Here is a 25,319-nt window from a genome sequence, read left to right on the forward strand (position 1 = left end):
TACGTAGTATTCAATTTGTATTTAATCATAAATTTTGATTTTTAAGAAAATAAATAGAAGAAATAGTTTAATATAAAGATCATCTCTGGTTGATTTTTATAAGTCTCTATATGGGTTAACTAGGTGTTTGCCCGCGATGCGGGTTTAAACTATTCATAAATTTTTAAAAAGTTCTTTGTACACTATATTCATTATACGAAAATAAATCTTAAAATAACTTAATATTCTATTTTTAATTATATAATTTATGTTTTTTTAACTTTTTACTAAAAGATTTTTTCAGATAACAATACAATATATATATATATATATATAAATAATCTTCTTTTTTTTTAATTATATTTTTAGATTTTGGAAAATTCAATATTCTATTTTTAACTAGATAATTAAGAATTTTATTTGATTAATATATAGTTATATAATTATGTTTTTAACTTTTCACTAAAAAACTTTTTCAGATAACAATACAACATATACAAAAATTATCTCCTTTTAAAATTATATTTTCAGATTTTGGATAATTCTTACTATTATTAATTTTAATCAATTATCTAATCAAATAAATTGAAATTTTGTTTTTATTTTTTAATTTATTTATATATTTTATTTATTCATTAAGGGTAAAAACTATTTTAACCACTATAACTTTTAACTTGAGAGCTCGATTCCAAAAATTTACTTCGCAAATAATAGTATAGATGAAACGAAAAATTTAAGACAAATATAAAGCATCCAAAATCGGAAAAAAAAATTTCATAACTAGCATTAACCCAAAACAGATAAAAATGTGAAGATAAAAAAAATTTACATTCATATTAATATTATAAATAATTTATGAAAGTTGTTACTCGCTTCAAACACTATGAACAAGATGGATCAAATCAAACCACTCACAACAAATCTAAAAACTAAAGAGCACATAAGACCAACATCAAATTTATTAGAACAATAATATATAGATGTAAGACAACTATACATATATCAGTAAAATCATATCTTAAATTCATTTTAATTGTAAAAAAAATATTAATATTTTTGAAAATGGCCAAACAATTAAAAATGGTAAAACAATGTAGTTTTTTTTCTAAACAATAGGTTTACATTTAAAATTATATCTGTCACATGTAAATTATATCAAATTATATATTGTATTCAAAAGGTCAGTTTTAAATTATTTGGCAAAACAAATACTCTTTCCATTTCACAAAGATAGACTTTCTAGCGTTTTCGCACATATTAAAAAAACGCATTAAGTCACTATACTAAATGTATCGCTTTCTGCAATTTCAATTTTTAATATTTTTTAACCAATAGTAATTCAATAAAATCAATTAATTTTTTTGAAATTTATAATTTTTTCATAGAAAACATAAAATATCTATCTTTTTCAAAAAAAAAATTCTCTAAAATATCTATCTTTTTGATAGTGAGGGAGTATAATATTAAAACGTCAAAATATATAATCCGCGCGAAGCGCGGAGATAAACTCTAGTTTTTTTAAAAAGGACAGTTGTTGTCCAGAAAAAAAAGAAAGGAAAAAGACATTTGAACAGCTGTTTGAACAGACTGTGAATGTTGTGTGGGCTTTCGACTGGCCCAAATTATTGTACTCAGCTGAACTATTTCGTAAGACGACATCATTTCGGTCTTTGGTTACTGATGAACCTGAATTTCTGTCGTTTAGCAAAGCCTTTGTAGCTGTTGAAGGATTTGATTTGATACTTCCACTCAAACTTGGTGTATGAGACAACGCAACTCAAAGAGCTGAAAGCAAAGGGCAGAGCCTTCAAGAAGATGTCAGCCATCTGAAGTTCTTGAAACCAGAGTAAAGGTATTGGTTTCTTCATAGTTATCCATCTCTTCATGCATTGCGTTTGTCCATCCTTCATGTTTATGTGCTTTGGATACAGTAACAAGTTCATGATGCGAGACTATTAACTTGAAGAACATACTGTTGAAAGTAAGCTTGAAGAAAGCTTGTGGAGTAAGCTATTCTAAAGATATTTGGAATGTGAAAGAAATAGGAAATATGTTTGTTTAGGAGTTATCTAAATAAGTTAAACTAATGAGATTAGGAAGTTGATATTCCTATATAAGGAGATGCCAAGGTGTGGCATAACTTATGGGTTAGAGATTGAGAGACCATCTTGTGAGAGCTTAAGTTTTTGAGAGAGTTTTCTTAAGCTAATAAGAATTGAGTTATTCTTAATGATCTTGTGAGTTTATACAAAATATTGAAACTATATTTGGTATCAGAGCCCTAACGAACCATGGGATCGATTGATGTTTCGTTTTTCTACGGTGAAGATCCAGAGAGGTGGGTTGAGTGGATCGACCCATTCGTTGCAACTCACAGCTTCACCGATTTCGAAACAAGACTTGTTGCGTATGGGTTCATTGAAAGTGATGTTATGTCGTGGTATGGAGATGAGATTTCACGATATGGGCTTAGTAGATGGGATGATCTGAAAGTCAGATTAATCAATCTGTTCAATTCAGATTAATATTGAATTGGACAGGTCTTCCTTAGGGTTCCTATATATGGACAAGATTAGTTCACTGTCGGATGATCTGCTGTTAAAGATTCTCTCATCGCTTTGTACCAAAGATGTCCTTTCAACTATGTTTTTCTCCAAACGATGGAAGTTTCTTTGGACCATGGTTCCAAAACTCGATTTTGAACATGGTACTTCTTGTTACGATGATACTAAAGAAGAATACACGAGATTTTGTCAATATGTCGACAGGTTTCTGGTGTTGCACAAGTCTCCGGTTCTTGAAACTCTAAATGTTCAACATTGGTTTCTTGTCCACCACTAATGATATGTCGACATGGGTCAGAATCGCAATTGCTCGCCGTATGCGTGAACTCGAAATCAACCGTTACGACGTTGATAAGTCATTCGAACTGCCAGCGTGTCTATACACATTCGAGAATCTTGTGGTCTTGAAACTTTTTTTTTGAATTATACATAGGTATCCTGGCCTTGCTGGAGTGATCCATAATAGTTACGTGTTGCCACGTATCGGTTCTCTGTCCCTGGCAATGCCGAAATGTTAATTCTCCAGTGGCTGGGATTCAAACCCAACTGGCTGTAGTGGTCTTGAAACTTTATAAATCGATTCTTGTGTATGGTCCTGATGATCTCGTGGTCTCGCTTTCTTCTCTCAAAACATTGCACCTTCTGTGTGTGGAGTATGAAAACGAAGAATCGCACCGCAGGCTTTTAAGGGGTTGTCCTGTTCTGGAGGAGTTGGTTGTGGACAAAACTGATAACTGGAGTGTGCGGTCATCCTCTGTTGTAATGCCTTCCTTGGAGAGATTATCTGTACTTAATCAGTATAGGGATTATGAGGCATACACTGATAAATTAGAACATGAGTCTTACAACGATAGAGTTACCATTAACGTCCCGTCTTTGAAGTACTTGAACTACGTAGATATCATTGACTATGGTCATTTGTATTTGAGTGAAGATATGCCCGAGTTGGTGGAGGCACATGTTAAACTTGTTTGCAAAAATCATGAGAAGCTCATGAGGTCTCTTACAGCAGTCAAACGCCTCTCTTTATGTTTGTTTAATCATTCAATGGTTCAGCATCGCATTGGATTCGATCAGCTTGTTCACCTAGAGCTATGTGGATGCAGCCCAAAGTGGTGGGATCTACTTACTTGGATTCTCAAAAGTTCTCCTAAACTACAAGTTCTCAAGCTCAACCAGGTACATTTACCCTGCCCTGCTGCATTTGGTTTCTTTACTTCTCCATTTGTTTCATTGTCTTAAGTTATAATTTTATGGTCTAATGCACTATCATTTATGATAGTGTCAGGACTCAGGAGGAGTGCTTTTGTTCTGTAAAGCCTATTGAACGTTGGTGGGAAGAGCTGAATACCTGTCCCATAAAGCCTATGGAAGGACGTTGGGGACAGCTAAGTTCCGTTCCTGAATGCTTGACGTTTCATCTCAATACTTTTGAATGGAATTATTACAATGGAAGACGGGAAGAGAAGAAACTGGTGGCTTATATCCTAAGAACCGCCAAACGGTTAAAAATTGCAGAGATCTCTGCATGGGATTTGGATCCAGAAGAGGAATCTCAGATACTCAAGGAGGTGGCTTCTTTGCAAGGGCTTCAAAGTCATGTAAGCTTTTGTTGGGTTCTTAAAATACAAGATGGTACTATAGTAGTCTGTCCCAATAAAACCTAGTAGCGTCTGAAAAATAGATGTGTTGGAAAGGGGAAAGCTTATCAAATTTATATTTTGCTCTTACATATTGCTTCCATTTTTTGTTCTTAGAAGCATCATGCAACAACATAATGTTGATAAATATAAGAGCTTCTCAAGAATGTGGAAAGCTGTTATAGTATTGTATATTACTACATTTTTGATGTTTATCAACATGTAACAACTTCTTGGACGTTTCATTGTGATAGTTGTTGTATTATAGAAGGTTTATCGACCAACCATTTTCATTTGTTGCCTGCCTCCAGTGACAAGTTCCATTGTCCAAAGTGTCTTCTCTATTGGGCCGTTAGACGTTGAGCCCAAACCCATTATCTCAAAATTTCTTCTCCTCCAGTCTCAAACAACCTTTCACTGTTTCCTTTCCCCCTTTTCATCTTTATCCCGAGTTCGAATCGAATAACACGCAAGAGACCCGAATCAGTCTCCAATCACAATTTCTAGGGTTAATTTGGAATCTCCTTGCTCTTGTACAATGCCAGATTGAACCAAATCGAAACCAACCCCCAAAGTTTCGATTTTTAATAAACCCAATAGCCTCCAAAGATCGAAACTTTACCATCGCATTATCAAAGATGGGCATCCAAGAAGACCCCGGCGCTCACTCGTCAACCCGAAGGAACCCATCATCGCTTCCACAGACTCTCAAACATTTCCACAGAGACCTACTCGCCGGAGCCGTGATGGGAGGCGTCGTCCACACCATCGTCGCCCCAATCGAGAGAGCCAAGCTCCTCCTCCAGACCCAGGAGAGCAACATCGCCATCGTCGGAGACTCCTCCGGGAAGAGACGCTTCAAAGGAATGTTCGATTTCATCCACCGCACGGTCCGTGAAGAAGGCGTTTTATCCCTATGGAGAGGCAACGGGAGCAGCGTGCTCCGCTACTACCCTTCCGTGGCTCTCAACTTCTCCCTCAAGGACCTCTACAGAAACATCCTCCGCAACAGCAGCTCTCAGGAGAGTCACGTCTTCTCCGGGGCCTTAGCTAACTTCATCGCTGGCTCCGCGGCGGGATGCACGGCTTTGATTGTTGTTTACCCTCTTGATATAGCTCACACGCGTTTGGCTGCTGACGTTGGGAAGAAGGAGGCTCGTCAGTTCAGAGGGATTCATCATTTCTTGACGACGGTTCAGAGGAAAGACGGTGTTAGAGGGATCTACAGAGGGTTGCCTGCGTCTCTGCACGGTGTGATTGTTCACCGTGGGTTGTACTTTGGTGGGTTTGATACGGTTAAGGAGGTTTTGTCTGAAGATAAGGAGTTGGCGTTGTGGAAGAGATGGGTTTTGGCTCAGGGTGTGACTACTTCTGCTGGTTTGGCTTCTTACCCGTTGGATACGGTTCGGAGGAGGATCATGATGCAGTCTGGGATTGAGCATCCGATGTATAGTAGCACGTTGGATTGCTGGAAGAAGATATATAGGGTTGAAGGGTTGGCTTCTTTTTACCGTGGTGCGCTTTCGAATATGTTTAGGAGTACTGGTTCTGCTGCGATCTTGGTTTTTTATGATGAGGTGAAGAAGTTCTTGAATTGGGGAGGGATCTAAAAGAGGTAAGCCCTTGTCAAATCCAAATTAGAGGTCAGAAGAAGTATGGTTGATTCATTTTGATACTACACCTTAACAAGGAGACATGTGTAGATTTAGTTGATGATATTCGTTTTACAGTATGCATATTGATTCTTTTCTTCTTGTTATAGACTTTGTTTGTATGAGGATGAATAAAAGAAGGAATCTATTTTGTAAATAAAATAACATGGATTTGCATTTTCCTTTTATTAAATTTGTTATCACTCTTGAGTTTTCATTATGGATAGGATAACAACGGTTCAAAGAGATAATGATGGACTCTAGTTCTTTAGATACAAGAATGTAGTCAGTTTGAGCCTGTCCAAGATAGAGTGTGAAAGTTTCGCTTTGTGACATAGATTGGATTGATTCTCTGTTTGCTGCAAGCTCTCTGCTATTCTTGCCAGTGAGGAAGTATCAAGACAACTCCCATATGAGACTCAGGGGATGCGTTGCATACGAACCCCCAAACATGGCTGATCCGCTGCAGTTACTTAAAACAGGAGTATTAATTATGTGACGCAAAGAGATAGTGAAATCTCTTTATGAAACTGCTTGGTTGTTTTTTAAGATAGGTGTGTATATATATATATATATGTATATGTAAAGTAGATGCCTTCAACAAGTGCTGCTCTGAAACAATCCAGCTTCATGATTTGAGATTCATCTTCCACTTTAAGTACTTCCTGCAATCACTAATGTGAATATGCCACAAAGGTTAGAGGTTTTTCTTATTCTGTAAATTTCTTATGAATATCTGAAACGAAATATCTATTTAGACACTAAAATTTGCAATATTCATAATGATTTGACAAATCAGTTTCTTCAGTGCGTCTGTGATTTCTATGTCTGGTTTGGTAGAGAATATGACTAGCTTAAGAAGCAGGGTCAGGTTACAGAGCCTGAAAAACTGTGTTGGTCACTGCCTTATAGATTGGTGCCTAAAACAGAGACTTAGCCTTTTCTCTTACTGTGTTCAGAGACCAAGGTTTTTGGTTGTCTTACTGACATTAGTTGAGTTTTTGGTTCAGATATTGGAGAATATTTGATAATATCCGTTTGATCTTATAGGCTAAAATTGCTTGGTGGAAACAAACCAACAGATGGGTAATTTAGAGGAAGGAAGCCTTGCTGCTCTCCACCTCACTCCACTTAGCCAGTCATGTTTGACCACTTACTAATGCATCCTTCAAATTGTGACACCACAGTGATTCAAGTAAATAGATACGAAGAGTAATTACGGAGCTTGTAATCAATCTTAACATTACTTGTATAGCGCAAAACACCTTTGTTTGAGTTAATTAAACTGACAAGCATTTTTTATCTGAACAAACATATTTTACAACAGCAAAGTAGGAAGTTTCTTTAAATTTTTGAAAAATCAAAAACTGCTTGATAAAAGCATTTTTATTCTTTCTAGTTTCTTAGCCTTTTGTTGTAAAAAAAAAAAAAAAGCATTTTCATTCTTTTTGCATACTATTTTTGTCGTATCTTATGATCTGAATTGCATTTACCTAGTCCCCATGCCTTTCTTGAATTACATTGCTTACAAAACAAAGAACCAAATTTGTATTTTTAGGTGAACGACTTCAAATTTGGATGTTTCTCTCAGTTTCAAACTGTCCATTAATTTGATTGATTCAGTGGATATTTGGATTTATCTGATCAATCTTGGTTTGCCGCTACGAAACCAACATTCTAAGCACCCAACAAGTCAACCTGACGTCAGTTGTTTGAAACTTCAACCTGATGGTTTAACCTAAGTCTCTTAACTAGGGTTCTTAACTTCGGTTAAGAGACGGTTCTTAACTTTTCTTAGATTTTAACTAAGAAAAGTTAAGAACCGTCTCTTAAATAAGAGATATAAGAGTTGTTTTTTAGCTGAAAAGTGTAAAAAACAAAAAAAAAAAAAAAAAAATGTCAAATCATAAGTTAAGAACTTCGACCAAAAGACCGGGGTTAAACATGCCTTTCGTTTCTTATCCTATGAAGTTCTTAGCTGTTGTTCACTATTTTCAGTAATAACATCGAGTCATTGACCACTGATGATGCAAGTATAGTAATAATAATTCTATATGATTATAACTTTATCTTAAAGTGTAATAAGCCTCTATGTTCATATAACTTAATAGTCACCGACTAACCGGTTCAACAAATGATTCTTTCTGTTAGATTTGGGTTGCCATTGACGTTTGTTAAAATTTTAATTTCTTAATATATTGTATTGCTGGTATTATAAAAAAAATCACGGGAAATCTTCATCTTTTTAATCCTCAATATATGAGAACATATATCGTAAGATACAAGTTAAGTTATTGTTTCTTACCCGACAAGAAAATCTTTGGTTGGCCTTCGTTTAGGAAATTTAAATTATTTATATGGTTTACGAATTTTAAATTAAACTGGCTATATATTATTAGTTTTTGTTCGAATACTTTGGTATTTTGAAAATAAATCTTTAAATGTAGCATACGTCTCAAATATATGTTATCAAAAAGGTGCAAATAAGACGGTAAGTATAAAATAGTTTTATACCACATCCGATGCGATTTTGTGGAGTACCTTTTAGTTATGATACAATTTGTTGTAGATCATATTACTTTAAACAAAACTAGATTTGGATCCGCACAACCGTGCGGGTATTAATTTTCATGTTTATATATATATATTACATAATTAGAATATATTTTTAAAGTTACTTATATATTTAAATGTTTATATATAACTATCTTAAATATAACAATTTGATAGTTTTCATGCTGTAAGTTAATTGATTATTTCAAATCATCACATATATTTGGTATTTTTATTATATATATTTTAAAATTATTTTTTATTCAATTATTATGATCCTGATCCGTAATTCAAAGCGCTAGATTTCCTTTATCAGTATATTTTTATGTTTATTCATTTAAGATAATAACTATATATATAAAAAAGTTTAAGATAAGTTAATTTTATACATGAATTATCTAATTTACTAATGTTAACCCGTTCTACAAACATATTATATTTCTAGCATAAATTTTTAATGTTTGTCAAAATAAAATATATTAATTTATCAATTTAAAATAATTAATCATATTTAGTTAAATACAATTTTTTATTTAAAATGATAGATATAACTATAAAATAGTAAAATTTGATATAATGTTTTTCATTTTATAAAAGATAACTGATTATTTGTATAATAACATTAATATATAATAAAATATATATATATTAATGTATAATAACATTAATTTTATTACTAATTACAAAATTAGAGAAAATATTTATATACAATTTTTGATAATTAAGATATTGTTATAACGATTTTCAACACATTTGTTAAGAAAATTAAATATTTATATTTATATTTTAAATTAAAAGATATCAAATTATATTATGATTTCAGTAGTTAAAAGATTATATATTAGCATTAAGGAAATACATTTACTACAAATTTTAAATGATGATTCAAATAAAAATATCACACATGAATCAAGGTGAGTTTGTTAACCAATCCGGGTTTTTAGGAGTCGATGTTATATTAGGAATGATATTATTAATCCATATTATTAGTAATAAATGAATGATAACTGATTTTTAGGGAGGGTCAACTTTTTAAAAAAATCATACATGAATCAAAGTTATGACTTATGTTTTAATATATAAGATTAGTATATATTATAATATATATGTGTCTATCAATTTTTAAAACATAATAAGCTTACTGTATATTTTTTTCATTGAATAGATTGTTACATACTTTCACATGTATTTGTATCTTCTTCTATATATATATTTTCGAATTATTATTTCATTATTAAAATCATAACTATATATATAAAGATTAGTAAAATATTATTTTATTGTCATATTCAAAGATATTAAAACATTTCACAAATTTAGAAAGTTTTTAAGAAATTAAAATTTTCGTTTCAAAGATTTATATTATCGAGTAAATAATTAAACATTTAATTTTTGTTTATTTTCTAAAATAAACTATATAGTTTAAAATTTGTTTTCATTGGTTTAAGGTATTAAAGATTAATCATTGTTAGATAATATGATTTTTGTTATTTAAAAAAAAAATCTTTATAATTTTAAAAGTTAACTTCGAAAAATATTTAAATCTTCAGCATATAGAGGTATAGTATTACAACATTAAATTATATTTATTTTATTTATACTATATATAAATCCAATGGATCATCTATTGTTTAAATTTAATTATTGATAGCCCAATAAAAATTTCTTGTAAGCCCAAAATTTAAATGATAAAATTAGATATTAAATGTAACATGACTTTCTAGGAATAGGTCCATTAAGTCCATTTTTAAAAAAATTACACATGAATCAAGGTTGTGACTTCTCTTTTAATATATAAGATTACAGGTCTTCATATTTATATATGTACTCTTTCCATATCCATTCAATAATGTTAATTATATATCAGTCTGACTGTATGATCGTCCTTGTCGCTAGAATTAATAAGGTATAATTCTTAGCAAAAAAAAAGAAAAAAAAATTAACAAGGTATAATTTATATGAATAACATTTGTTATACAAAGTTTATCAGAATCCAATCTGATATTCTATAAATTAAATCTTTTTTTTTTGTTATTGCATCCTACCGGATTCTGATTTGAATAGTGATAATGCCACTCTTTAATTTTTTTTTTGTTATTGCATCCTACCGGATTCTGATTTGAATAGTGATAATGCCACTAAAATACTAACAGTAAGTAACATTCGTGCAAGCAGTTAGCTGTGAACCACTAACTGGCGTTCAATAAGTGATTCAGATACACATATGGATGTTTGGTCCTAACTGGCGTTCCGTGTGTCAAATGTAAATCAATTGTTTCTTTACTAAAAGAGAGTAAGTCATTAATTGTTTAGCAATATCTTTAGGGGACTTCTTACCCATGGTCCATGAGTCATGGAGATAAATAGAAAAGACAGGAGAACAAATGGGTGCGGAGTGATCGATCTATAGCAACTTTCCATCCAATGAATCAGAGAACTTTTATTATTTGCTGCAACTCAGAATATGGGAAATTTGCTGTTAGTTGGGAAGAAAATAAACAAGAAATTGCAAGCATATTTAAACAAAAATAAATTAAAAATCATAACAATATTCAAGCCTAACACCTGGATGAGGTTAAATGGGATCCAAAGAAACAAACTAGTGGGTGTTCAATTATATCTCTTGTTGAAGCAACTTTCTACCAGTTATTATTACCCATACACACACATGGTCTATTGCATTCACACACATTTGGTTTCTTGCATTTCAATGCGTAAGTTTTAAATCAATATGAATTAAAGTAGGAGTATTGATCATAACTTCAGCTTCACCGTTCAAGCTGAAGTTGTGATTTGGTATAACATGTTTAGGGCCTTCTTGAGCAATGTTTAATAAGAAATTTATAGTCTTTAATAAGAAATTTATAGTGTTTAATAGGGAAATTCTAAGGCTTTGAAAAATTATGGGAATGGTTTGAAAATTTAAATAATCATATAGTACCAATAAACATAATATTTATTAGGGATTAAAGTAAACATATAAACAAGTTTATCAAATCATCAACTTTTATATAGAGCGGAACAACAAAAAAAGAATAATATTTTCCACAGTTTTCTATGCTAATCTAATAAAAATTAAGAGATGTCAATGTTAAATGTGCGTGATGATGTATAAAGGATTATATAGGTAACTTTTTGAGTGGGACATTAATCTTGTGCGTTTGTAAATTTGAATAGAAAATATAAGTGTATGTAATAAACTAATAATAATAGTATGTTAGGTAAGGTGTCTATGGGATATTTGCATCTAATCATATTAGTTGATGTTAATTTATTATTTACGTCAGTAATCTCTTTTCCTATTCAACAAGGTAGGATATTTTTCTCTTTGTAGATAAACATTTTTTGACAAGAATAATTGTATTATCTTTCTATAAGTATCCATTTAGATAACAACCTATAATATATAAGGAAGATAAGATGTGTTCAAAAAAAGAGTAAGATAAACTAAGAAAGTTAATTTTAAACGGCTGCATATTTCAAAACTCAAATAACTGATGCTTTTTTACAGAAAATACAAAACTTTCAAACTGTTGCATATTTCCATGAAAGGATGAATATACATTACAGAATTATTTATTGTCTTTTGAGGAGCATAACATGTTTCTATTTATTTGTGCTAGACTGCTAGTGATGTCGCTATGTATATTGCATTTTTATGAAAATATGTTTTTTTTTTGCGGAAAGCATAGCTAATGGCATAAAAGTGCTCCTTTAATAATATTTTCAAATTATATGATTTAGGCTTTTAAATATGTCAATGTGACAGCTCTACTTAGGTATAGTGAGCACATCCGTTTTTAGCCGATATAAAATGTCGAGTCACTTTGTGAAATTATGCACTAACATAGTATTGGATTAAATGAAATAAATGTGAACACCGCCAAAAAAAGAAAGAATGTGAACACAAATTTTTTATCGATAACCAAAAAAATGAAAAGAGGAATACGAAAGAATTGGGGAAAGGCAAAGGCGCACGCTTAGACAAAGAGAAAGCGATCGAGAGGGATAGAGTTGTGGTCTGAAAATGCGCATCATCATACATGCGCGCACTATTAAACAAATGAAAACATCCCACAAAATTAATAAGACAACGAATGGTTTTTGGTTTAATTTGGATTGTGTTACAAAAAAAAAAAAAGTTTAATTTGGATTTGTCTTTTTCTGATTCACTTAATCAAAAAATCTGTTGAAATTTCTTTTTCCGAATAGAGAAAATTTTCAATGAAATTAATTTCTGACTTTATCCTAGTTTAATAAATCAAAAGGAAATAATTTGCCTTATAAAGCAATCTGAATCTAAACTAGAGAGAAGTGTGAGCGGACCGGACCGAACCGGACCAGATCAGATCAGACCAGAACAAAACAGACCGATATGGACTGTTTTTTTCGTTTCCTGACTTTCTGTTTTGAATCGTCAGTGGAAAAAAGAGAAAGAGAAGTAGGGCCCATCTCCGCCATAGCCAAAGACCTCTTTCTCTCCCACCTCATAGCTCTGTGCCCATCATTACCACAAAGAATCTCTCTCCCTTCTCTCTCTCTCAGTCTTTCTCTCTCTAAAGAAGAAACGTTTCCTTTAGTGTGTCTCTCTTTTGCATCTTCCCTTTACCTTTTGGTTCTTCAAAACAAGAAATAAAGAAACCAAGAAGAGGAGAGAACAAAAACTGAGAGCTAGGTTTTTCTTTATAGGCACAAATCTGTAACTTACAAAAAGATAATAAAGTTCATTTCTCATTAAATATAGTAATTTCTCTCTTTTATTGTGTGTTGTTTGTTGCACACAAAAAAAAATTGTGTGTTGTTTGGGAGTGATGGGTAACTGTTTGTGTAGATTTGAGCCTTTTAATCACAAAGTATCTGCAAACGCTAAGTCAGGTTTGCGTTTCTATCTCTTCTTCTTTCTTGATTTGGTGTTTTACTTTCTTGAAACTCTCTATCAGTGTCATGGATTTTTTTTTTACTATTTTCTCCTGAAATTACGAGATTTTCTTATGGTTTATACTTTATACCCAAAAAGCTTTCACAAAACTATGAAAAATCTGTCGGTTATTTCCCAAAAATGATTTAATTTATTATTTTTCTCTTTCTTGGTTGATTTTGATTATGTTCTGTGTGTATTCATTCCCTTTTCCTGGTATTCTTGTTTTTATAAAGTCAATGTTTCTGTTCAATTAGTTTTATGTTTTTTTTTATCTCAATTTGTTTAGATTTTTAACCAAGCAATTAAAATACGTTGGTGTTATGTGTTCTATATAGTCTCCTTCGGTTTCATTTCTCCGTATATGCTTTTGTTTCTTCTTGATTGGTCCCTTCAGAAGACATTTTTAATTACATATTCCATATTGTTGAGATTTTAGTCCCCCTGAAGAATAATACATCCAAAACCATTTAATTCCACAACATGTTCAAATATCTGTCAAGTAGAATAGAATCTTCAACTATATCCACAGAATCAAAAACACTAGATCTTTTTTTTTTATGTTTTGGTACAGAATCACCTAAAGAACAGAGTCCAAGAGAAGAAGAGACACATGTTAAAGAAGTTCAAAAGCTGCCATCAAATCCAAAAGAAGTAGAGGATCTAAGACGTGACTCGGCTACGAATCCTCTGGTAGCTTTCACCTACGATGAGCTCAAGAACATCACAGGTAATTTCAGACAAGACAGAGTTCTCGGCGGTGGTGGCTTTGGAAGTGTCTACAAAGGTTTTATCAAAGAGGAATCCGGTGATCAAGAAGAAGTTCCTAAACCACTCCCTGTGGCCGTTAAAGTTCACGACGGAGACAATAGCTTTCAGGGTCACAGAGAATGGCTGGTTAGTAGTAGTCTCTCTGTCTTTTCCTTGTCTTCCAAGTTTCATCATCAACCCTAAGAGAGAATGGACTAAGAATCTTATCCATGGTCTTCGATGTTGTGTAGGCAGAGGTGATATTCTTAGGGCAGCTTTCACATCCGAACTTAGTGAAGTTGATTGGTTATTGCTGCGAGGATAACCACAGGGTGCTTATCTACGAGTACATGGCTCGTGGTAGCGTGGAGAACAATCTTTTCTCAAGTGAGTTTTAACGTTCTTACACCTCTTTTCTCTTCTTGCTTGAACTCTTCTGAGCTATGTGTATCCTTGGTAGAAGTGTTGCTTCCTCTTTCATGGGCAATAAGAATGAAGATTGCATTCGGAGCAGCGAAAGGACTCGCCTTCCTCCACGAAGCAAAGAAACCAGTCATATATCGTGATTTCAAAACCTCCAACATTCTTCTAGACATGGTTAGTACTAGTGTAGTTCTGGTAGTAGTCTCACACATACTATTGTGGAGGTTTAATATTAGTTTTATAACAGGAATATAATGCTAAGTTATCAGACTTTGGACTCGCTAAAGACGGTCCTGTAGGAGATAAATCGCACGTCTCCACCCGTATCATGGGAACTTACGGCTATGCAGCTCCTGAATACATCATGACAGGCAAGCTTCTACAATGTATTTAGCCATATAGATTGTTGACTTTGGATCCTTTTTTATGACATATGTGGTTACTTTCTTGGTTGTCAGGTCATTTGACACCGGGGAGTGATGTGTACAGCTTCGGTGTAGTTCTGTTAGAGCTTCTCACAGGGAGGAAATCACTAGACAAGTCACGTCCCACGCGTGAGCAGAACCTAATAGATTGGGCACTTCCGTTGCTGAAGGAGAAGAAGAAAGTGATGAACATTGTAGACCCGAGAATGAACTGTGAGTACCCGGTTAAGTCGGTTCAGAAGGCTGCAATGTTAGCTTACCATTGCCTTAACCGGAACCCGAAGGCTAGGCCTTTAATGAGGGACATTGTGGATTCTTTGGAGCCTCTTCAGGCCACAGAAGAAGAGGCCTTACTTGTCCCCACTGTTCAGAAAGCAGTTATTACCATTATAGACGAAATGCCTAAGAATGAGTTGAAGAAAGTTGAGGAAGTGAAGAAGGTTGAAGAGTTAAAGAAGGTTGAAGAGGTGAAGAAGGTTATTGAAGATGATGATAATTAACTTTGTAATTGATCACTTGGATTCTTTTGTTTTCTTAATAGACGATTTCAAAAGTGAAAACTAGACTGTGTTGTGTGTATCTTTAACATATACAGACTAAGAGAGAGAGATACATATGTTTGTGAATCTTTTTTCCTTTTATTGAAATACAGAGCTTTTAACCCTTGTACTGTGTTGTGCAAAAGTTGTTTGCCACACCCACACACATTGCATAGCATTCCCTGGTACAGATCAGCTCGTTAGGCCCAATAGAAGCTGGATCTCAACCTTGTTAAAAAAAAAAAACAAATAGAAAATTGAAATATCCTCATTTCCTTTTTGGATTGACATTCTTCCTAGCAAATAATCTATAGTTTCAATTTTTCATATAATATATTTGAGGGGAAGTTGGGAAGATTAAAAGGAGCCAAATAAATGAGCAATGTAGCCCATGATAGATAACGCATATTGATCGTCTCATCTGTCTGTAATGTGAACACAAACTTTTCATTCCCCATGTGTCTATCTAAGCTGCGTTTTGTTTTTCATGTCTTTATTGATAGTTTGATATATGTGGTTGTTTACATCACAAAAATACGATGAAGTATGCATCACAAAATTATTCCAATCAAACAAAGAGTAAGTATGTGATGCAAGTATGTATTTTTTGTTTGTAACCTTATATTGAGATCATTTGAAGTGTTACATTATCACGTGACCGAGATAAGAACGGTGAGTCCCGGCTCAGTTTCTGACGGGTATGTGAAGGTTCGGGTTCTTAGTGAGACTATGAATCCTCAAGAATTTAACGCATCCAAAGTTTCTTTAGGAGTTCTTGGCGTTATATCTCAGGTACACATTATACATCACTTTTGTTAGTTTATATATACATCAACTTTTGTTAGTTCATATATACATCACTTTTGTTAGTTCGTATATATTTTAGATGTTACAAATAATTTTAATAAAAGATCTTCATAAAAATATATTTTTATAAATTTATAGGTTTATATTTATGTAATTATTTTTAAAAAATTAGGAGCTATATATTAATGTTTCACTTGCCTATGCCTATGATCGATCCTTATTTTTGTTATTTTTGTATGTGCTACATAAATATACATTTTTCGTATGTCTGGAAAGGTTACTTTTAAGTTGCAACCAATATTCAAGAGATCGTTAACGTATGTTATGAGAAGCGATTCAGATTTTGGAGTTCAAGCCCTGACATTTGGGGAAGAGCACGAGTTTGCAGATTTCTTATTGTTACCCAGCCAACACAAAGTGGTGTATCGAATAGACGACCGTGTTCCTTTGAACACTTCCGCCGATGGCTTGTTCGATTTTTTTCCATTCCGTCCGCAACTCTCCGCAGCATTAGCCCTCGTCAGATCTTTAGGTTAATATTATATATTTACAAGATATTTAAACTATTATATAACATTTGCATGGTTACAATGTTTCTTATATATATTTGCTTTCATGGTATGAAGAGGAGAGTGAAGACGCATCCGCAGATGTAACACAATAAATGTGAAACCAACAGAACAGTTGAATGAAAAATATGTATTATTGATGATTTTTTTTTTGCTAAGAATGTAAATATCATATAAATATGAGAAGGTTCAGATATACAAGATAGCTGCAGGATATCACCTTGGCAAAAAAAGATAAAAAACAAGGGGATACAATTTTGGAAAATGATCAAGAGAAATTTAAGAAAGCCATTGAGACATCAGGTTCTGGAATCGCTTTCTTCCTTTTCTCCCCGTGATTACGTTACGGACCTCCCGATCAATAAGTTTGACTATGGTTTGCGGTGGGAGATAGGTACCGTTGTGAAGGCAGTTGTTTCTCTGCTTCCAAATGTTATAGACTGTGACTTGTGTCGCCAACATTTTGAGGGTTGGAGACGCTGTGGTGGTTCGTCTGATCCAAGACATAAGCTCTGACCATGAGTAAAACAAGTGAGATCGGTGCAACTTCGCCAATATATGATGCCATATGAATTCCGCATAGCCGCAACTGATGAACAGATGATCTCTACTCTCAGGGTGGGTGGTACAGAGACAGCACGACGGTTGAATGTTCAGACCCCAGCTGAGAAGCCTATCCTTCGTTGGTAGCCTGTTCAGGTTTGGGACAGAACCTTTAAACCAGATTGAGGAAGCCCACGGTTTGATTGTTGATCGAGGTCTAAGACTGTCCCATGTTTTTGCTGAAGAGAATCCGTGGCAGTCAGTTCCATTCACCATCCATGCGTAAGTGTCAGGTTCTGCAGAGGCTACCGGAGGTGTGACAGTAGTTAAGTGAATATGTATAAGAAGATGCCCTTCACGATTCTCTTCTTGCTTTTATAATGTTTTCAAACTTTTATTCCAGTCATTTACAACATTAAATATGTACTTGGAATTTCAATGTACTCATGGAAATCATTAATAAGAAATGGATATTACAATCTATAACCTTCAAGGGTCGTAGGATTGCATGTCAATATAATTTTCTTTCAGTCGAAGGATTACAAACAAGATGAAGTTATAACGAACTGATGTTTGTATTACGTAACAATAAATGGTTTATGGTTAGTAGAGAACACAACATGATTGGAGTATTAATCCCTTCTCTACTTGTGCTTCTCTTTTCAAGGTTGCCGAGTCCCTGGTGCATGATGTGCAGTGTGAATATGCAGTAAGTTTATATGTGTCGACCATTGCATTATGTTGTTTAAAGATGAAATAAAACAAGTGCATAAAACCATTAGTAATCTGTAAACCGTTCCTATTTTCTATCTGATTGTTGATGTTTCGTAGTCAATATTGTATAAATGTTTCCCCAAACACATACTCGCAAATCAAATTAGTTTATGATGCATGAATAATGAATTCGGTACCGTATATGCAATTTAAATGTGAACCAAATTCACATACCACTAGATATTTGAGTGCAAACTAAGAGTGGATGCAGATCAGATATCCTAATTTTTTGTTTTTGTAATAGTTGTAATTATGCTTCACCATTGTCAAGATTTTCTGATATGTATCCTTTCTGCAGCTAATCAAATTTTCACTGTCCTGTTAATTTTTTTGGGCTAATATCTACATATTCGATTAAATATCCTATTTATCCTACAAAAATATAATTATTAATTCAATATAGAAATTTTCAAATTCAACAACAAACAAAATTACAATATTACATAGAGACTGTAATTCTGTAGTTTTATTTTTGATGAAGTCTTTGTGTTGTCATCTAATGCTAGCTATTTGTGATATGATATGCGGTTAAATAACTAATCATCAATTATTCGATCATACTGGGTCGTCACGCGATATCAGAAGATATATACCCCTTTTTCCGTGTAAATGCGAATCAGTTTTCATTGTACAATGTGAATGCGTGTTGAGCTGTAATAATTACTAGAGTTGGATCCGCCCGACTGGGCGGATGTTTTTTTTGTTTACATAATGTAACTAAATATTTTTTATACCATTATATAATCTATAAAAATTATAATAAAATCGTGACAAAAATATATCACATAATACATATATTGCAGTTACAAAATTCCATTAATAGTAAAAGTAAAATGATTTATATAACTGTAAATGTAAATATCACGCGAATATTTGCTTTTATTTAACTGATATCATTTTATCGAGTTGGCTAGTGGTAAAGGAAATGTTAATAGCCTTTCAATGGTCGGGTTTGATACGCGTTAGAAAGAATTATTTACAATATTTGGGTTCCCAGTAAAAATGAGAAACCACTTTTTCATTTTTTAGGAATATACTTTTGCTTTCTATAAATAATATAATATTTATTTATTTTTCACGTATTATGTATTTTTTATTATGACATTACGCAAAATAATTAAAATATATATTTTTAGTTTATGTGTGTGTTTTCCATAAACTAACATATATATGCGAAAATAATATTTGAGATGTTTTGATAGGTTTTTGGTCATAAAGGATAACTATATTTAAATTCAACCCGTTATATAAGTAGTTTTAAATTTTAATTTCTCAACCCGATATATAAATATTCGTCATGCATTTTTAGTAAAATATTTATATCATACTTATTAAAATGAGTAATTTGTTAGAATGAGTAATGGCATTTCTTGTATTTATATTATTATCAAATTAATTTTATTTTAACTGATTGACTTTAACAATTTATTATATGTAGGATTTTTATTTTATTTTATTTGATTTTTTTTTGCTTTTTTTAGAACATTGTTATCTTGTCTAAATATTTTTCTTTACATACAAAACTTGAAGAATATTCTTTTGAAACTTTCCCTATTACAATTTTCTCATAAGAAAAATCTTAGGTGTTTTTAATTTTTTTTAATACTAATACTTAAATGTACATGTTATTACGAAATCTAATATTTCAAATCCTTACTAAAGAAAAATAATTTAAGGTAAAATCCAATTGAACATATGTAATATCATACATAATTTAAAAATAACTTTCTAATAGCATTTTAGTTATAGATATATCTAAAACAATATCATCAATTAAATAGATTAGTCAAATTGGTTATTTGAAAATTTTAATTAGGTACAAATTTAGAATTATCAAGTAAAATGGATACTTTTAAATATGTTCTCATTATTAAGTTTTCATTCCCAAATACGGCATATCCTTTAAATTTTTAAAATATTGTTAATTGATTTCATTAACAATAAAATTTTGAAAAATGTAATAAACATTATTTAATAGAGGATAATATCTATGAATTTATGGAATTTTTTTTTCTACTTTACATATTAAGTTTATAGTATTAATATGCATTAAGTGCAATATTTATCATGAATTTGTTGTGGAATAGATTTAGAAAATAAATTATTTTAGATTTAAGTTTATTAATTACTTCAGTGGCATTGTATTGTAATTAAGTTGTAAATTTTAGGGTTACTTTTTATTTGTACTTCTATTTTAATAAAGTAGATGGTAAATCTCCATTTCAGAATTATGTTAGCCAAACTAGAAACCATGTGCCATTTATTTCACCCACAAAAACCAGAGTTATAGAGGTCTACAAAAGTCTCTTAATTTTCAACATTAATTGAATTTTATTTACGCGCTAGATAATTGTTTGTAGTATACGTCAAATCTTATCATATCATTTTCAGAAGAGTAACTGTATGATGTAAATTACCCCCAATAAGTCCCATAATATAGATAGGTCCAGATTCTACCTAAACATCTCTAAATTTCATTAATGGTTTCATTTCATGTTTCTGCAGCATTATACTGAAATAGTTTGATGTCACATAATACATACCACATAAGCTCACATTACAGGTCGCTCTTTATACCATGTGATGATGATAAATCGAAACTATAAGTAATATATAAATGAAACAATGCCAAAACGTTTCCCTTGAATAATTTCATAAACAAAAAAGAAAAAGATATTTCCCTTGCAAATGCCAGTTTTAAAAAGTTTCTTCAAGAAAATGGCATTTTGGCTGTGTGTGATCTTTTGTCTTTTCGCATTCGCTTCCTCAACTCCACCAGATGATCCGGTCAAGTGTGAGTCCGGAAACACAATATGCACGGTTACGAATTCGTATGGAGCATTTCCTGACCGCTCCATATGCGAAGCTGCAAAGGTGGAGTACCCAAGAACCGAGGCTGAGCTCGTCTCTGTGGTGGCTGCAGCCACTAGAGCCGGCCAAAAGATGAGGGTTGTGACTCGGTACTCTCACAGCATCCCCAAGCTGGTCTGCACCGACGGAAAGGACGGGATTCTCATAAGCACCAAATTTCTAAACCATGTGGTGCGAACCGATCCCAAGGCCGAGACTTTGACGGTTGAGAGCGGCGTGACGCTAAGGGAGCTGATAGAAGAAGCGGCCAAGTTGGAGCTGGCGTTACCGTACGCACCGTACTGGTGGGGACTAACGGTTGGAGGGATGATGGGGACGGGTGCTCACGGTAGTTCGCTGTGGGGTAAGGGAAGTGCCGTCCATGATTACGTGACCGAGATAAGACTCGTGAGTCCTGGTTCGGTTTCTGACGGGTATGTGAAGGTTAGGGTTCTTAGTGAGACTATGAACCCTGAAGAATTTAATGCAGCCACAGTTTCTTTAGGAGTTCTTGGTGTTATATCTCAGGTATGTATGTTTAAAATACGAATTATATATTCTTTTTTGTGCTACAAATATTTACATTTTATTTCTTTTTGTATATTTGGACAGGTAACTTTCAAATTGGAACCAATGTTCAAGAGATCCTTGACGTATGTTGTGAGAAACGATACCGACATGGAAGATCAAGCCTTAACTTTTGGTAGACAACACGAATTTGCGGACTTATTATGGTTACCAAGCCAAGGAAAAGTTATATATAGAATTGATGACCGAGTTCCGACAAACGTTTCGGGAGATGGCGTGTTCAGTTTCTTCCCATTCCGTTCACAAGTCTCTTTGATCCTTGCCTTCGTCAGATCCTTAGGTTCATTCTTTGTTTTCTCAATATATATATGTTTACATGGTTAACTATACCGCTTCTTATATGTTTTTTGGTTCATGATATGCAGAGGAGAGTGACGAGTTATCTGGAGAAGCAAACGGAAAGTGTGTGAGAGCAAGACAACTATCATCCTTTTTGCTAAGAATCGCGTTCGGTGTGACCAATAATGGTACAATCATCTACATCTCTTTATTGTTTTCATAAATATAAGATTCTTATGTTTTTATGCATCCGTCGCAGGCTTTATATTTACAGGCTATCCGGCTGTCGGAAGCCAAGACCGTATGATGTCATCCGGTTCATGTCTAGACAGTCATCAGAATGGACTGATCACGGCTTGTCCGTGGGATCCGCGGATAAAAGGCCAATTCTTTCATCAAACAACATTTAGTGTTCCTCTTGCGCGAGTCAAAGCTTTCATAAAAGACATCAAAGCTCTTGTAAAGATCGAAACCAAGTCTCTCTGCGTCCTTGAACTCAACAACGGCATTTTAATGCGATATGTCACATCCTCTCCTGCCTTTCTTGGGAAGGAAGAAAAAGCTTTAGACTTTGACCTAACTTACTACAGAAGCAAAGATGATCCTTTGACACCCCGTCTCTACGAGGATTATATTGAAGAGATCGAGCAAATGGCGCTCTTAAAGTACGATGCTTTGCCACATTGGGGGAAGAATAGGAACATAGCGTTTGATGGGGTCATTAAGAAGTACAAGAACGCAAACTTGTTTCTGAAAGTAAAGGAGAGATTGGATCCCTCGGGGTTGTTTTCTACAGAATGGACCGATCAGATTCTAGGGTTAAAAGGAAACGTGACGGTTGTGAAACAAGGATGTGCATTGGAAGGGCTATGCATTTGTTCGGAGGATTCTCATTGTGCTCCTAACAAAGGTTATTTGTGTCGGCCAGGTAAAGTTTATAGTGCAGCTAGGGTTTGTACTCGTGTAAGTGCTTGAGAGTGATTATTAACCTCCAAACTATTGGAGAATCATACTTAAAATAAATAACTATATTAATTCAAAAAAAATAACTATTGAATCTCCACCTCTCAAAACCTTTTCAAATCGTGTCCACTTTTAATTATAAACGGCCTCATGAGTCTGTGATAACCATCTTTTAAGTTTTAATCATCCTCTGTTATCTGCTCCTGATGAGGATGGATTCATCGTACGTTGGGCTTTCTATATATGCAAAAACAGAGTAATTGTTTTGGAGACTTACTTTAGCAATATTGAGTTATCGGTTATTGACTAAGCCGTACCAAGTACCAAAAATAAGATAGAAAATTTGGAATGGTCTCCAAATTACTAGTGTATTTCCATACAACTATAATTTATTTAGCATCCTTATAACAATTTTTAAGTATTTAAAGAAATCCACATTAGCTTATGCAAGTTTCATTCATCATGGAACACCGGGAACTAGGTAACCTGAAAAAGAGAAGAAATCACAAGTAAAATCAAACTTATAATCTATAAAATATCAAAAAAAAATATCTACTAGTGATATTCGGTTACTAGAGACGACGAGGTTACTACAACGTAAAATATAATTTGTATTTCAATATGTGATGATTTATTTTTGCTAAAATTCAATAGTGATGTTTTGGACAACTAGTGATATACATAGTATAACCTCTTTATACTCTATAAATAAATTACACTAAAATCTATATAAATATTTTATAGTTCTAAATTGAGTTTTTGGTTCAGTTAGTATATCGATAAATTAATATCTCTATAAATTAATTAAAAATTTATAGTTTTGGTGTAATCCCAACATTATTAATTCATAGAGGTTTCACTGTGTATACATATGAGTTTTGGTTGTAAGGCTTTGAATTGTTGTTTTGGATTCATTTAACCCCAATGAGTTACATATTCATCATATATTTTTTTATAGCAGTGAGGCAGATTAAAAAGATTGTTTTATTTTAAGGTAATTCTAAAACTCAAACAAATAAAATAAAAGGGAGTTTTAAAAAATAAAAAATAAAATAAAATCGAAAGAAATAGTGAAGACAAAGTGGGTTACGTTAGGACTTATACAAAGTGGGTTACGTTAGGACTTACTTCCGCATTGTGAATGAGGAACAAGTGGACGGCCACAAGCAGAAGCAACATTGACGAGCTTTTGCATATCAATGGCGGATTCGATTTCCTTATTGATGATTTCGCAGACGCATTTCATCCCAATGATTCGGACAGCAGTGCAACAACCATCTAATGGTTTCGGAGGAGATGGCAGCTCCTTGGCGATAGAATATCCACAAGCCATTAGAGCTTGGATGCCTGAATCATCACATCTATTTCCCTGAATTTGAGATGACCACAACAGCATGCATACGACTAGAAACTGACAAAAGATTTGTTCTTTCATTATTGCTTCTTGATCTTTTCTTTACGGCCCTCCTTGTGTGTATTTAAATACAGATATGAGATAACGATGAAAAATTAATTTATTTTGGCAATGGAGCAATATATAGATAAAAATCTTATACATAGTCATATATCATGAAGAATGTGGTAACAGTAAATGCCATAATACACATTCAACGAATTAAGAAGAAAATATTTACCTTCCTAAATGAAAGCGTAACCGTAATGACCAGATTAAAATCGACATGTCCCGTCTTTAATGTTTCCATCATTATCCACTTAAATGGGCCTACTTTTTTTAAAGCCCAATACAGTGTTTATAATCAAATTTTCGCAACAAAGATGATCGAAGTGTTCACAAGTAGCTCGCACGTACGTGTAGTGTAGAGTTGGTTAGGGTTTAATAAAAGTTCTAGAGGATTCCAAGTTCATTGCTTTTGGTGAATAACCAATCTAACAGCTCAGATTCAACCACAAACCTTGAAGACGTGATCACAAAACAAAACTACTGTCGAATAATAATAAACGCAAGTCGCATAGTTTTCTTCACGCACACTCTCTCTCAGTCTCTTGATCCTTTTCAGTAAGTGCTACGTTTTACTCATCGTTTGATCATTTTAGATATCTGTTTGTTCGAGTGTATCTCTTGTTTCTCTCTCGACAAACCCTTTTGGAAAGAGTCAAGCTTTTGCTGAGGGAAAACAAGGTTTCCCAAAATCAACGCGGCTAAGCAGTTGCATTTCAATAAAGACGGGACTGCTATCAAGAAGCTTCAAGTGAGAGTCTAATGAGATTATGTTTCAGCAAGTGTTTAGCTTTCTTGATTCGTTAATGATGATGAGTGTGTTTCGTTGGTGTTAGGCTGGTGTGAACAAACTTGCGGATCTAGTTGGAACATTGGTGCTAAGCTAGTGAGACAAGCTGCTTGAGGATCCAGTTGAGAACATTGGTGCTAAGCTAGTGAGACAAGCTGCTTCCAAGACTAATGACTTAGCTGGTGATGGAACAACGACTTCGGTTATTCTTGCGCAAGGTCTCATCGCTGAAGGTGTCAAGGTTTGTAATTTGA

General features: G+C 33.2%; 6 protein-coding genes across 9 annotated transcripts; 4 read left to right on the forward strand and 2 right to left on the reverse strand.

Annotated features, from left to right (window-relative positions):
* The first annotated feature begins 2,270 nt into the window (after nt 1-2,270).
* LOC106369618 (putative FBD-associated F-box protein At3g50710) lies at nt 2,271-4,423 on the forward strand. Its single transcript, XM_048742153.1, has 4 exons — nt 2,271-2,419; nt 2,520-2,747; nt 2,842-2,918; nt 3,010-4,423. Exons 1-4 carry the CDS (start codon nt 2,271-2,273, stop codon nt 3,783-3,785), a joined length of 1,230 nt encoding a protein of 409 aa, XP_048598110.1. The 3' UTR covers nt 3,786-4,423.
* A 177-nt stretch (nt 4,424-4,600) lies between these two features.
* LOC106371455 (probable ADP,ATP carrier protein At5g56450) lies at nt 4,601-7,137 on the forward strand. 3 transcript variants are annotated; one of them, XR_001274545.3, is made up of 3 exons: nt 4,601-5,798; nt 6,174-6,531; nt 6,886-7,137. XR_001274545.3 is itself a non-coding variant. In XM_022693281.2 (2 exons), the coding sequence occupies exon 1, from the start codon at nt 4,822-4,824 to the stop codon at nt 5,791-5,793; it is 972 nt and encodes a 323-aa protein (XP_022549002.1). In that variant the 5' UTR covers nt 4,601-4,821; the 3' UTR covers nt 5,794-5,798; nt 6,063-7,137. The 3 variants fall into 3 exon arrangements, 2 of the variants coding, with proteins under 2 accessions (XP_022549002.1, XP_013666982.1); XM_022693281.2 differs by having other exon boundaries at nt 6,063-7,137; XM_013811528.3 differs by having other exon boundaries at nt 6,174-7,137.
* Nucleotides 7,138-12,805: 5,668 nt separating this feature from the next.
* Nucleotides 12,806-15,567, forward strand: LOC106371457 (probable serine/threonine-protein kinase PBL16). 2 transcript variants are annotated; one of them, XM_013811531.3, is made up of 6 exons: nt 12,806-13,263; nt 13,881-14,203; nt 14,308-14,443; nt 14,520-14,653; nt 14,727-14,850; nt 14,938-15,567. In XM_013811531.3, exons 1-6 carry the CDS (start codon nt 13,200-13,202, stop codon nt 15,402-15,404), a joined length of 1,248 nt encoding a protein of 415 aa, XP_013666985.2. In that variant the 5' UTR covers nt 12,806-13,199; the 3' UTR covers nt 15,405-15,567. The 2 variants fall into 2 exon arrangements, with proteins under 2 accessions (XP_013666985.2, XP_013666984.2); XM_013811530.3 differs by having other exon boundaries at nt 12,824-13,263; nt 14,517-14,653.
* Nucleotides 15,568-17,098: 1,531 nt separating this feature from the next.
* LOC111201243 lies at nt 17,099-17,638 on the reverse strand. The gene has a single exon (XM_022692858.1). It carries the CDS (start codon nt 17,636-17,638, stop codon nt 17,099-17,101), a length of 540 nt encoding a protein of 179 aa, XP_022548579.1.
* A 1,171-nt stretch (nt 17,639-18,809) lies between these two features.
* Nucleotides 18,810-22,837, forward strand: LOC106370317 (probable L-gulonolactone oxidase 4). Its single transcript, XM_048742891.1, has 3 exons — nt 18,810-21,854; nt 21,940-22,041; nt 22,113-22,837. Exons 1-3 carry the CDS (start codon nt 20,825-20,827, stop codon nt 22,826-22,828), a joined length of 1,848 nt encoding a protein of 615 aa, XP_048598848.1. The 5' UTR covers nt 18,810-20,824; the 3' UTR covers nt 22,829-22,837.
* A 1,087-nt stretch (nt 22,838-23,924) lies between these two features.
* On the reverse strand, nt 23,925-25,302 carry LOC106369619. The gene has a single exon (XM_048742890.1). The coding sequence runs from the start codon at nt 24,249-24,251 to the stop codon at nt 23,934-23,936; it is 318 nt and encodes a 105-aa protein (XP_048598847.1). The 5' UTR covers nt 24,252-25,302; the 3' UTR covers nt 23,925-23,933.
* Nucleotides 25,303-25,319: the final 17 nt, after the last annotated feature.

This window comes from Brassica napus, chromosome A10 (assembly GCF_020379485.1).
Source record: "Brassica napus cultivar Da-Ae chromosome A10, Da-Ae, whole genome shotgun sequence".
Taxonomy (NCBI): Eukaryota; Viridiplantae; Streptophyta; class Magnoliopsida; order Brassicales; family Brassicaceae; genus Brassica; species Brassica napus.